We start from the raw sequence: 14,048 nt of genomic DNA, 5'->3' as shown, positions 1-14,048 counted from the left end.
GAACGAAGACGGGGTCTGGTTGAATCGCTGAATGCCGGCCGGCTGGGATATAGCATAGGTGAGTGGTGCGCGGCGGAAGAGCGATTGCGTTGCGGTGGCTGACGGTGTGCGAGCGCGCGGGAAAGTTTCGTATCACGAAATAAAACGACCGCGGTCGTTCGTGGTTCGGTAGCACAAGCTGTTGCACGGTAATCAGAAGGCAAGCTTTATGGTAATGAAATAACCTTAGTAAAAGTATAATAGGCTTTTTGACCCCATTCCCGGCACCACAGGCAAACAAAATTGTGCATTGCCTATTATTTAATAACGAAACGACCGCAAAGTGGCGGGCCTCCATACAAAGGTCGGACAAAACCTCAAATGCTAACCAAACTGGCTTAAATTCACAGGTTATGATGATTTTAGTGCCCTAAATCTATTTCTGATATGGAACTTTTCATACATTTTGATTTTACTATACTAGGGTGGTTCAAAATTTTGAAATCTGCTGATTATGGAAAACATGTAAATGGGACCCATATAGCCGAGGCGGTAAACGCACGGGTATTCAGCATGACCATGCTGAGGGTGACGGGTTCGATTCCCGGTCGGTCCAGGATCTTTTCGTAAAGGAAATTTCCTTGACTTCCTTGGGCATAGAGTATCTTCGTGCCTGCCACACGATATACACATGCAAAATGGTCATTGGCAGAGAAAGCTCTCAGTTAACAACTGTGGAAGTGCTCATAGAAGCTGAGAAGCAGGCTTTGTCCCAGTGAGGACGTTACGCCAAGAAGAGGAGAGGAGGAAAACATGTAAAAAGTAATCGATAATAAGCTATCACGATGTGTTTTTTGAACGTAGATTTTGATTAACCTTTCAATTTGGGAGTTCTTTAATCATGTACTGGAATTGAAGTTAACTTTAATTGCTGTTAGGGTGGTCCAAAATCTTTAAAACTACATAAATCATTAGAAAAATTCGATTGCCTACGTTTTATTTCAATGGATCAATTCAGATACACACCAATGTTGGCTGACAAGAGGTGGTCTATTTCAGGGACCGTCCATAGATCACGTGACGTTTTACGGTGGGTACACAGAGTTGAGTTTACGATCCGTAAAATTTGAACTTCTTTTTAAATATCAATCTCGTTTCAACGACTTCATATGTACTCGTCCGAGATTGGGTTGTAGTGTACATCTGAGACGAGACTCGCGAAGAGGAAAAAAAGCAACGTCAAGTGCAGCCCAACTAAGCTGTCAGTTGTAGCCCGTTTGATTATGTTACCTAAAACGAGGAAAGTATTGCTATCCGAGATAAATTCTGAAGCCAAAATTCACTCCGAGTAGCATTTTCTTCTCCTGTACTGTCAAAAATAAATTGAAAACAAAATATTCCAATGATTACTTTGCTTGGCGATTGTTGGCGATGCAAAATTTCACCTCAACATGATTTTGTGCGTGAATGGGATTCAGTCACACTTCATGTGAGGTGATACGTATACGTGTTTGAACCACCAGCCCAAAACATAATGTCAACACAGATAGGAAGAAGAAAAAAAAATAACACAGTGGAGAAAAAGAAGACCATCTTCGCGAGTCTCGTCTCAGGTGTACATTGATCTCTGTTATCACTTGTCGAAGCAACCAAAACAATCCTATCTATAAAGAAATGGTAATAGATATTTGCAATATTGAATGGAGTTGTTGAAAACGATCATCAGAGATCGGAAAACATCTTTTATAACTCTGTGTGTCGTTAAGTAGAAATGTGGTCTACGAAATCACATGAATAACATACAATAAAACATAAGTTTTTGAAAAAAAAATATATAAAGGGTTTCAGGGCCCATATAGCCGAGGCGGTAAACGCACGGGTATTCAGCATGACCATGCTGAGGGTGACGGGTTCGATTCCCGGTCGGTCCAGGATCTTTTCGTAAAGGAAATTTCCTTGACTTCCTTGGGCATAGAGTATCTTCGTGCCTGCCACACGATATACACATGCAAAATGGTCATTGGCAGAGGAAGCTCTCAGTTAATAACTGTGGAAGTGCTCATAGAACACTAAGCTGAGAAGCAGGCTTTGTCCCAGAGAGGACGTTACGCCAAGAAGAGAGAGAGAGATAAAGGGTTTCACCTAGGGTTTCACTCAAAAGCGTAAAATGTTCGTTTCATAAAATTGCGATTAAAATAACCAAAGATTGCCTTGGTTATCGTGTTGTTAACGCGAAAAATATTTAACGTAGCGATTTACGCCGTTTGGTGAATTCTTTTTATATTTTATAGATGACAGTTGCTTTGAACCACTTTGAACTGTAGCGATGTGCGTGTAAATGAGAAACGCGTAAATAGATGTCGATGAATTTATGTCACTATACATTGAAACTACGATAAAAGTTCGTGAATAGATTGCTTCTAAGCTTTTTGAGCAAATCTAACGATTAAGATGAATCGAAGAAACGACCAGTTTAAGAAAACCAATGAGCAATGGTTTGTAGTTATTGTTACATGTTTTTCAGATTTTTTTTATCTTTATTTTTAAGGTTAAAAGAGTTAGTTGTATTTGGTAAAGCAACACCATCTTTAACAATCGGGATGAAGATAGTGTCTAAGTAAATAAAGGCTTAATCATTCTTAGTCATCACTCCCCTCTCCTCCAGCTCAATGTGTTTTTAACTGAAACACCCATCTTGTTGTGATTTTCTGTCAAAAAATAAAATAATATTGAAAAAAAAATTTAAAAAAAATGCCAGACTGTGACCATTACGTTATCAATCATACCCCCCCCCCCATATTTTGCTTCCCTCCCCTTATCACCACGTGCCTTAGTAAAGGCCTCTTACTAGAATGAGGGATAACCTGAAGTCAATTTGAATTATGTGAACATAAAATATAAACTTCAAACAATATCACTTCCTCCGCAACCATGCGGCTCCATTGTGACCTGATAGAAAACAAAAATATTTTTTCGTCCTTAGCGCAAAAATGCGCAAACAGTGACCTATATAGCCAAAAACTAGACAAAATTCCATGTCAGATCCGAGATACGGCGTTGTTTTCTGATGTTTCCTAAACAAGTACTAGATCTCTTTAATACGAAGTTTTTCTTCAAAATTTCATAAAAGTCAATATTTTGCCATGTTGTAAAAACATAATAGTCTTGTGATTAGATTCAAAACAAACCCTGAAATGTAATGGTTATTTATACCCAAAAACACCAATAATATTGTCACATTATCCAAATCTTCCTGAGTTCATGAAGAAAGCTCATAAAATAAAGACAAATAACACTAGTAAAGTACCACACAAAACCTCAACTTTGAAAAAATCTAAAAGACTCAATTTTGTACCAAATGATTTGAAAATTTGGGGTTTTCTTAGTTGAAGTATCTATAATGGCCACTGTGGACCGTTTTCGTCCACTTCTTCCATCTGAATCAGATACTTTTTTGCGTGAACTTGTTGTTAACAATGATTGTTGTGAAGATTTTCTGCCGGAAAGTTGATTTTGAACTAAAGTGACCAGACGTCCCGCGTTTCGCGGGACAGTCCCGCATTTTGGCCAAATGTCCCGCGATAATTTATGTCCTGCGAAACGTCCCGCGTTCGCCACAAATCGTAAAAATGTCCCGCGTTGGAAAATATCCAAAAAGCATACTATATTTAGTTATTCCAGTGCTACAACAGATTTTGTTCAAAGCACAAATCACAACTTAGATGTTGATGGATATTTTCATACTATTGTGGATTTAGCACCAAATTGATGTCGGAAGTAACTTCATTGACTTCCGCTGGCTTTCCTGTGCGTTAAACATAACGTCGGAAGTAGTGCGCTGTATAGTGAATCTAATGCTCTATTCAGCGCAATACTTCCGACGTTATGTTTAACGCACAGGAAAGCCAGCGGAAGTCAATGAAGTTACTTCCGACACCAATTTGGTGCTAAATCCACAATATCACCGTCAGAGTTGAAAGATTTTTACGAGGAAGAATATGAAGGTTCTGGGTTACAGTAAGACTAGGTGGCTACCCTTGATAAATACCTGATATAGAACGTCCATTGAAATGTTTGAACCGTTGAAAGCTTATTTTTTGTCGATCGTACCAAAATTCTTCGAGATTTTTTTTTTTTTTTGATAATGAAAATTTAAAAATTTGGTTGATTTTTATGCACAATCAGACAATTGTTTTTCCTAAAATACGACGAAAAGTACAATTTCAAAGTAGTAGACAAAACTAATTGTCTCAAGTTCATGCTTTGTGAAAGGGTAGAAAACCAGGGAGTAAGCGCAGTCAGATGAAAAATCTGGAGTAAAATTGTTGCTCGAAGCTTAAATCTTTCCAAGCCCAGTATGGTAAACTTTTATAAGAAACTAGCTGTCCCGGCAAACTTTGTCTTGCCTACTGCGTTTTTTTGACGTTCAAAGTTCAGGTCCCCGTCGACATCCCGGTCAAAGTGTACGGTACATCAATTTTCAAAAATCACTTTTTCTCAATGTTTTTTGCCTCATAAACCTTCCTTGGGTGAAAACTAACAGAATAAAACTAAGACGACCTCAATCGGACTTTCCGTTCCCAAGTTATGCGCGGTCCCACGTTTGCCACTGCATTTTCATATTATAAGAAATGTATTCAGCATTTTGAAGCTCGAGTTACTTAGTTTGACCTCAAAGCCTTCATTGACTGATACCCGGTTGAAACATATTTTGAATACGTTCGTGAATTAAACACATCCAATAGGTTAGTCCACGGGTTCCCAACCGGTGGTCCGCGGCCCCCTGGGGGGCCGTGAAGCCAGTCCAGGGGGGCGCGATGTTACCAAAAAAAAATTTATTCTATTTTGTGCAAATTATACCAATTTTCAATTTTGTATACCGCCACCCCCAAAAGCCACAATTTGAGGAACAAATTTTCAGTATAAAACGCCTTCAGAAGAAAAAACGTTAGTCGATACTGACAAATTTGTATCAGAGCTACTCGGTGAAGGATTACGCAAGTGAGGACAAAATTGGACAAACAGAAGATAAATGGGTCAATTTTATACCTGAAAAAAGTCTAACCAGTACATTTCATTATCAGGATTCATGATAAAACTTTCGAAAAAGCTTATGTTCCCTTTCTGCGGAAACTCCGTGGCGCAGAAAAATATGCTTAGTAGCAAAAGCGAGTGTTTTATATTTTATATTTTCTACGTTTTCGTTAGGCTGCGGCCAGAGTGGACGCGTCACGCGGCGCGACGCGGTGCGGCGCGTTTTTGACGCGGTTTCCAACGCGGCTTGATAGCCAGAGTGAACGCGGTGCAACGCGTCTGTTCGTAAAGTAAACTGAAAAGTTTTCATAATTTCCGTTACCTTTGCACATGAGTACATGTTATCTGATGAAAAATTTCCAAGAGATATGTGATTATTGTGCTCAACCTAAAATTAAAAATAAATCATTTATCTAAATTTACCCTCAAATGCTATTTACTTCAGATGATTCAGAAGAGATACACATTTGGGACAATGGTGTGCTCAACCTAAAATTAAAAATAAATCATTTATCTAAATTTACCCTCAAATGCTATTTACTTCAGATGATTCAGAAGAGATATACATTTGGGACAATGGTGATTCCCTAACCTCAAATCTACCCGTCCTACAGGTACAAATTTTGAAATTTTATGAACACGTGAGCTTGTAGTCAGAGTTACCACAGGGTTGTATACGTAAAAAATGGCGCCCCTTGGTTTATTTTTAAACAGCAAGGCAATGGAACAAGTTTGTTAACTCAAAAATAGTATATTTTTATTTTGAATCTATTTTTTAAGCTTACACCCTAGTAGAATACTTTGAGATAGTAAAATAAACGAGAGGGTATCAACCCTTTTTGTGCATGAAACATGGGTAGGGCTAATGTGAAAGCTCTGCTTGTAATGGGTGTAGAATGACAGAGATTTCGATTATTTCCGTTAAGTCTTTAGTCATAAATTTGAAGAAATTACTGATTTTGTTTCGCATAATAGGTGAAAAGTGAGGTTACGAGACGCCACCGTATAATAAACATGTGGTATTATTCATGTTAATATTCTTTATATTCACATTTGAATACATTTGAAAAACAATTTCGTAAAATTAACGTCATGGTTTGGTAAAAACGGACGAAATCCACACAAAAATCCAAATTTCTCCGCGCGAACCGCGTGACTTCCGCATCAAAAACAGTGCATGCACTGTTTTGTCGTGCGTCGCGTGGCTAAACGCTTTCCGCTTCGCATCGTTCCGCGCGCACTCTGGCATGTTATGATTGTTTTCCTTGTATTCCAATGAACGGAGTTCTGCCGCGCGTCGACGCGCGACCTGTCAAATGCCGCATTGCACCGCGCCGCGCCGCGTGACGCGTCCACTCTGGCCGGCACCTTAACCTCCCGTAACTCGCGCGGTTGGCTACCACAGCCAGCACCACGCTAATGCTGAATACGAAAAGCGTATTGCACCAGCGTCGAGAAGTCGCGTCTTCAAGGACATCACGCTCACGCTGAATGCACGCTGTGGTGCAGTAGACGTGTGCGCCGAAGCAGATTCCACTGGTTACGGCGCTTATGCCTGGTTTACATGGAGCAAGTGACTTGATTCAAGTCAATGGAAAATGCCCAATTGAATGCGAATTGAACGTGTAAACACCACCGTTCATCTCAGTTGAGCAACTGACTTGACTTGAACGAAAGTTGGGCATGTTCAACTTTTTTGTTCAAGTCAAACGAAATCATTTCACTTGCCCCGTCTGAACACTCGATTCATGTGAGTTGAATTCAATCATCTGTCAAATGAGCTGAATTCAATTCAGTTTGCTTACGCACCGCACGAGTTGAACAATGTAAACACTTGCTTCAATTGAGATGCATTCAAGAGTATGCAAGTGGACACCCAAGTCATTTGCTCAGTCTAAACACGTCATTCCATCGGATTGAACATGTTTGAGAAGTTTGCAACTCACATGCTCGTTTCAATTGAACAGTCTAAACCAGGCATTATAGTAATTTGAGGCAGCGGCAACGGCGACGCCGGCGTCACGCAGTTCACCCTATTCAAAGGCGGCGGCGGCGTAATCGGCATGAGCTTAGTGTTTTTTAAATTGTATTTTTGTAAATTGCTACTGCGGTCGATACAGCATAATTTGTATTCTGTACCCAAAGATCTATTTGCCTATCTTGTGTGAAAAGTTTAAATGTATGGAAATCGGAGGTTTCAATAACAACTATCCTCACAAGAATTTTTCTATGGATGTTTGAGAGGACCCTTGAGGACATTCACTATAAAATTTATAAAGAATTCCTCAAAGTAGATATTTACAAAATCGCTCGTCTTTTCTAAGGATATTCGTTTTCTAAACTGGTTTCTAAAACTCATTTTATACCAGTAGTGCTATCAATCATGGTTTGAAATTCATGGTTCCATCGCCCCATATACCAGCGTTCCTAATCAGGACAATAATTCTTTAGAATAGAACTCCGTGGATTCGAGAAATTCTGATTTCGCCTGACGTTTTAGTTGGAGTTCCTCGAGAGATTCCTCAATGAATTTATTTTTATATTCTCTTAGAGTTCTTTTCAGAAATTCCTCCAGGGATTCTCTCAGATGTTTCTTCAGGAAATTCTCAAGAGATTCGTCTGGAAGTTCCTCCAGGTGTTGAATCATAAACTTCTCTTGGAATTTATGGAAGCCATAGATTCTTTCTGGAGCTCCTTCAGAAATCACTTCAACATTTATTCCTTGGCGTTGCTCCAGAAATATTCCATGAAATTCTTCTTGGAATTACTGCACAGCATTCTCAGGCATTGTTTCAGAGATCTCTTTGGAAAGATAGCGCACAATTTATAAAATAGCAGTTTTGCAGTGAAATATTGTGAAAATGTTGTGTTTTTTGGTCTCAATGAAAAGGTAAGTGTCCTGAGCCATCGTTGAAGCAAATTTTAAAATAACTCGATATCAGATAGTGGTGAAAATTCGAGTATTTCTTCATCATCAATTGAACTCGCACATGTGAACAAATTTTGCAAGCATGTGTTAGGAAATCCAAACTCATTTCCCCCTTAACACTCAATTAGGTCGTTGAACATCTATCGGTGGCTCTCTCGAACGGTCAGGCAGAGTTGTAGGATGGTCAGCTTTAACGTACGGTTTTCGATAGTCGTCACAACAACCTATATAAATTATGTAATTCAAAATTAAATTTGAACTGCCATCCACGTATTTCATTACTAAGTCTGATCTAAATATTATGATTTCAATATACAACCGAATTAGCGACATTTTTTCTTTAACTTCCGCTGTTTTGCCTTGCGTTAAACACAATGTCGAAAGTGGCGCGCTGTATTGTACACCTGGTACTCTATAGGGGAGACTGGGTAGACTTGATCCCTTTTTCTTGATTTGCCTATAACTTTGCAAGTTTGTACACAACAGAAGAGCTTAAATTTATTGTTTAAGTTTTCAAAACTGGGTTTGTATTGGGTCATGTCTTATGATGTATTTAACAAAAATGGGTGAGACTTGGTGCCGTTCAAAGAACATGATTAATTTAAAGGGAAAATAACTTGAGAGGCTTCCTATTCATTTTATTTTCAAGTTTTCTTGTATTTTCTATGAAAATAGTGATAGATTTCTTTAAATTTTCTAGGATATGCCATATTTTGAAAATAGAAAGACTTGATCCCCCTTTTCATGGTGTGTACTAAAATAATAATTATCTGACACATTTTATCATTGCATATACTACAATGCCAAGTAAATAGAGGATTCCAAATAGAATTTTATTTTTCAGGCATATAATGTGTGTGTGTAACCCTTGAGGGATCAAGTCTCTAAGTTAAATTACCTAAAACATTTTTATAAAACCGTATTTGGAGAAATACGTTTGATAGTACTTCATTTTTTACTTAATCGTTTATTTAAGGCTCATGCGCCATGTAGCTAAGACATAGTCTTTTCTCCAGACGTAGTTTTGAAAAAAAGTATGCTAGAAGAAAACATGGGGGGAGTCACCCCATGGATCAGGTATCCTCATTCTCCCCTACAGCGCGTCACTTCCGACATTGTGTTTAACGCTAATTCAAAGTCGCTAACTTAGTTTTGAACTGAAAACGTAATACTTAACGGGTTTGATTCAAGGTCGGTCCAGGAATTTTTCATAAAAGGAAATATCCTTGACTTCCTTTAGCATAGAGTGTCTTCATGACTGCCACACGATTGAAACAACACATGCGCAATGGTTATTGCCAGAGGAAGCTCTTACTTTATAACTATGGAAGTGCTAATAGAACACTGATGAAAAGCAGGCTATGTCCCAATAGGTGCGTTATGCTAATAAGAAGAAGATGCTGGGACATGAGTAAAACGGTGATCTGATTTTATTGTGTCAACTCACAACGAGTATATGACACGAATGCCACAATAATGGTATAGTGTCGTTAATGAATAGTAATAACACAGACAAACAGACGTAACACTTCGAACAATTTACGATTCAAATCATAGTCACGGAAACATATTCGCCCAATTCTAAAAGGACTAAGTTTGGCCGACCATCAACTAGGTGGCGGTAGTGAGCAAACGTCAAACTCGAACAAAAACGATGCGAGCGCCACGGGTGGGCAGTTGGTCACCTATTCAATTTTGAAAAATACCGTTAAATCAATGTACGATGGGAACTATCAGAGTGTTACGTCTGTTTGTCTGTGGTAATAATAAAAATAAAATGAGTATCATGATTGTTCGACCTCAAAAATGTTCTTTTTGGAGATATTATTGGAAATTCTCGGAAAAGATCCATCGTGAGAAACGCTGTTTTAAGATTTTTGGTAGATTATAGTCTGGCCTCAAGTGGAACTGAAAATGAAATTTTGGGAAGATTCTGAAGTCCAAAAGCAAATTTATATTTCCCATCATTGATGCTTGGCGATGCTAGAGTGGTATCTGTCTGAATTCTTTCCTAGATTTTCGGGATAATTTTAGATTTGGGTATATCTCTGATGGATTTTTTAGTACATTAACATTTTTGACGAGTTCTGACCGTGGTCAATTACTGATCAGATCCACAATAGGCTTTTGAGACAATTGTAGATCTATCCAATTGCATCTTGGATTTTACACCAGGAAAAATTGTTTCGGCTTAGAAATAACATATACCAGATAGCGAAAATACCGTATTGGAGTCTTCAGTAAAGTATAATAAACGTCATTATATGAAAACCTGCAGGACAAATGCTGGAGCGGCAATTTCAGAATCAATTTTTCGTAAATAAACCACTTAAACACATTTTTTGGAGTTTTTAATCTTTTTATTCTCGCACATTTCAGCATAGTCTAGTTCTGCACTCTTTTAATCCAGCTTCATCATTGTAACATTTTCTAGTTATTTTTGAGATTTTTCACGTGTTTTTCAATGTTGTTGAAATCCGTTTGCCATATATGTTTGGGCAACTTACGAACGCGACTTCGAATAATCGAGCCTAACCTGTATTTTGTAGTTCCAATGTAGAGGATAAGGCCAACCTAATAGCCAACTAATTTGTGTATTGAGGCATAAATGCGCTCCTAGTGTAAAGTATCATATAAAAATAAAAATAAAAACAGTCGATATAAAATTAAAGTTAGCCATGATGTTTTAAAAGTTAACGTAGGGACTTATGTTTTTTTCAAAAAAAATCAATTTATATAAATTCTCTACAAACTCATGAAAGTTCAATGAAATACTTTCTTCTTTTTCTCCTTTTTCTTCTTCTTGGCGTAAAATCCCAACTGTGGCAAAGCCTGCTTCTAAGCTGATCTATGAGCAATTCCACAGTAAATAACTGAGCAATATGTATCTAAGAACAATAAAAATAGCGTACATAAATTTACTGCAGGGAAATGCAAATATGCATTGCAACATGCATTAGACTGTTGCAAAATGGCAAATTTTTTACAAAAACATTTAATCAGTAATAGTATGCTCAAGTATCAAGGCGTTTGTAGAGAAAGACTATTGGGGGTGATATGTACACAAAATATGTCAAGCAACAATGAGCCATTTTACGAAGTGACAACAATGTTGATGATGATATTGGTTTTCACGGGTTATTGGACACTACCTCCTGTCAAAATTCATTCATAAAATCGGCTCGTAAAATGGACTATAGACTTTTTCAAGACAAACCACCCCAGCCCCCCTCCCCCCCCCTTTGTCACACTTTTTGTATGGGACCTCAATATTTTTTGTAAGGGTCATCACGTTCTGAAAATCCCCCCTCCCCCCTAAAAGCGTAACGTAATTTGTTTACGGCCCCTTGGATGTTCAGTCATTTTTGCGTTCATTACAAAAAAAAATGCCCAACGAAATCCACTGCTACGAATACAACAAAAGAATCAAATAGTCGGTGCTAACTGTCGCTTAGCGCTACGTCTTACCGGTCCCGGCTAATATTTTATCGCGTATTACCTTTTCAAATCATTCGCATTTCAAGCTTGCTTGGAAACAGACTTGCCCCAACATACGCCTCGCCGCGTTCGCGTATTTTTCCTAACAAAGAAAGAAAATTTCAAGTGAATCTTTGGTGCGCGAATTCGATTACCACCGACGCTTTTACTAGAAAAGGATTGAAAATGTCACCTAAAGCACCAATGGTTAAGCTGAACAACGGTCTGGAGATGCCTGTTCTGGGCCTTGGAACGTGGTTGGTAAGTAATCTACTGGATTGGAATTGCATAGCTTAGATGGAATTTAGTGCTATGCACTCCGGTAATAGCATCACGCTTTGCTTCGCTCGATTCGCACACACTTGCTGCTCGCGGAATCCAAAAATAGGGTGTTGTTCACCAACACAAAAAAAAAAAACGGTTCGCGCGAGTATCGCGGGTGCGTTTAGCGACGCGTGATGATGATCGCGGCGGTGGTACTTATACGCTACTGGATTTCAATTGCAGTCCAAGGAGGGAGAAGGCATCGAAGCTATCAAGGCGGCAATCGACGCTGGATATCGGCACATCGATACGGCCTATTTTTACCAAAATGAGAAAGAAGTTGGCGAAGCTATTCGCGCCAAGATCGAAGAAGGCGTAGTTAGCCGGGAGGATCTATTTGTGACTACCAAGGTAGGCTAACTAATTGCGTTTTGGTATGGTAGAGAAGGGGACAAAATAGGACATATGTAAGACGCTAACTTATTTTTTTTTTCGATTTGTAGCTATGGAACACATATCACCATCCAGACCATGTGGAACAAGCGTTCCAAAAGTCTTTGGAAAACCTGAACATCGAGTACATCGACCTGTATTTGATGCACCTGCCCATCGGGTACAAGTTCGTTGATTGGGATCCAAAGAACTTGATGCCGTATGACGCTGACGGAAAGCTGCAATTTTCTGACGTTGATTATATTGACACCTGGAAAGCAATGGAAAAATTGTTGAAAACCGGAAAAGTTAAGAGCATTGGAGTTTCAAACTTTAACAGTGAACAAATCACTCGGTTGCTCGCAGAATGTGAGATCAAGCCTGTGACCAATCAGGTTGAGTGTAATCCAAGCCTCAACCAACGTAAACTGACTGAGTTCTGCAAGGACTTGGATATTACTTTGACTGCGTACAGCCCTCTGGGTCGTCCAAATTATTACGAAAAGGATCCCGATAACATGCCGAAGCCTGCTTTGGACGATCCTAAGGTGATTGAAATCGGCAAAAAGTACAACAAAACTTCAGGCCAGGTAATCCTCAGATATCTGGTAGACGTTGGAACTATGCCGATCCCAAAATCGTCCAACCCCGAGCGCATTCGACAAAACATTGACATCTTCGATTTCAAACTGACGGAAGAGGAAATCAAAATCATGGATGGATTCAACACCGGTCAACGCACGGTGCCGTTCAACCTCTGTACCAGCCACAAGTATTTCCCTTTCAATGCTGAATTTTAAATGATTTTATATGAAATGCAAAAATATATAATGAAGAATAACTAGGTACTGTCTCCAAGTAAAAGTTAAAATAAAAGAAAAGTCATGTGAATGCTTCATCATTACCGAAATTTCAAGTCACACATCATCGCCATATGTAGTCAGTCGTCTTATCCTGGTCTTATCTCTCTCGTTTTGTTTGATTTGTTTCAATTGAAATAAGCGTCCTCAATCCTCATAGCGGGCAATTTTCGGTCGGTCGTTATCAATACGGCGTTCTCGGTGTTTTCTAGAAGTGTAACTCGAAATTTCTCTGCGTCTGTAACCATGTCCGCCGCACGGTTCGTTCCCACGGTGAAGCTAAACAATGGTCACGAAATGCCGGCTATCGGCTTGGGTACATCGATGGTATGTATTTATGATGTGTGTTATTAACACTGCTTATACCAACAGGGTTTTTGTAACGTAAAGTACCGACAGGCAAAAAAAACGTGGAACTAATTATTTTGCACATCCATATCTCAGCAGTTAGTGAACCAAATTTCAATCTTTTTGCGTTAACGGAATCCTACACTATCCTAGAAAGGTGTAGTGAAAGCCGATTGGAATTTCATGCAGCTTCCGGTGAGAACCAGGCGAAAACATTAGTTCCACATTTTTAACTTCTTCCGGTTCCGTTTTGCTCCCGGATTGGTTGTGAGTACTATGTCTTTGTAGCGAGTTCTTTCGGAACCTCGAAAAGATAGCAACATTCTGTCTTCGGCAAAGTTGTTCAGAACAACAACCACTTCCTGGTGATGGATTTCATAGTTCCGAATTTCCCCACCACGTGGCGCTAGTGTACATAGTGACTTCCGGTACAACTTTGGTGGGATATAGCACGAGATTGAAGCCAGATAGGAAGATGCGATCTTCGGCAAAGTTGTTCAGGACTACGAGTACTTCCAGTTCTTGAAGCGCATAGTTCGGAATTTCTCCACCACGTGTCGCTAGTGTACGTGGCTACTTCCGGTATGACTTTGGAGGGATATAGCACGAGGTTGAAGCCAGATAGGAAGATGCGATCTTCGGCAAAGTTGTTCAGGGCTACGAGTACTACCAGCTCATGAAGCGCATAGTTCGGAATTTCACCACCACGTGGCGCTAGTGTAAGT

The 14,048-nt window shown here is 39.2% G+C and overlaps 1 protein-coding gene across 1 annotated transcript; it reads left to right on the top strand.

Moving 5' to 3' along the window:
- The first annotated feature begins 11,434 nt into the window (after positions 1–11,434).
- LOC109407627 (1,5-anhydro-D-fructose reductase) lies at positions 11,435–13,006 on the top strand. The gene is made up of 3 exons (XM_019680767.3): positions 11,435–11,680; positions 11,927–12,094; positions 12,187–13,006. Exons 1-3 carry the CDS (start codon positions 11,606–11,608, stop codon positions 12,913–12,915), a joined length of 972 nt encoding a protein of 323 aa, XP_019536312.3. The 5' UTR covers positions 11,435–11,605; the 3' UTR covers positions 12,916–13,006.
- Positions 13,007–14,048: the final 1,042 nt, after the last annotated feature.

This window comes from Aedes albopictus, unplaced genomic scaffold (assembly GCF_035046485.1).
Source record: "Aedes albopictus strain Foshan unplaced genomic scaffold, AalbF5 HiC_scaffold_686, whole genome shotgun sequence".
Taxonomy (NCBI): Eukaryota; Metazoa; Arthropoda; class Insecta; order Diptera; family Culicidae; genus Aedes; species Aedes albopictus.
This window is presented reverse-complemented; position numbering and strand designations above follow the sequence as displayed.

What these genes read in the sequence shown, in the direction of transcription:
- LOC109407627 (XM_019680767.3), top strand. Translation starts at nt 11,606, where the DNA reads ATGTCACCTAAAGCACCAATGGTTAAGCTGAACAACGGTCTGGAGATG. An exon ending in TGGGCCTTGGAACGTGGTTG is followed by an intron (nt 11,681 to 11,926) that starts GTAAGTAATCTA and finishes TTTCAATTGCAG; the next exon opens with TCCAAGGAGGGAGAAGGCAT. An exon ending in ATCTATTTGTGACTACCAAG is followed by an intron (nt 12,095 to 12,186) that starts GTAGGCTAACTA and finishes TTCGATTTGTAG; the next exon opens with CTATGGAACACATATCACCA.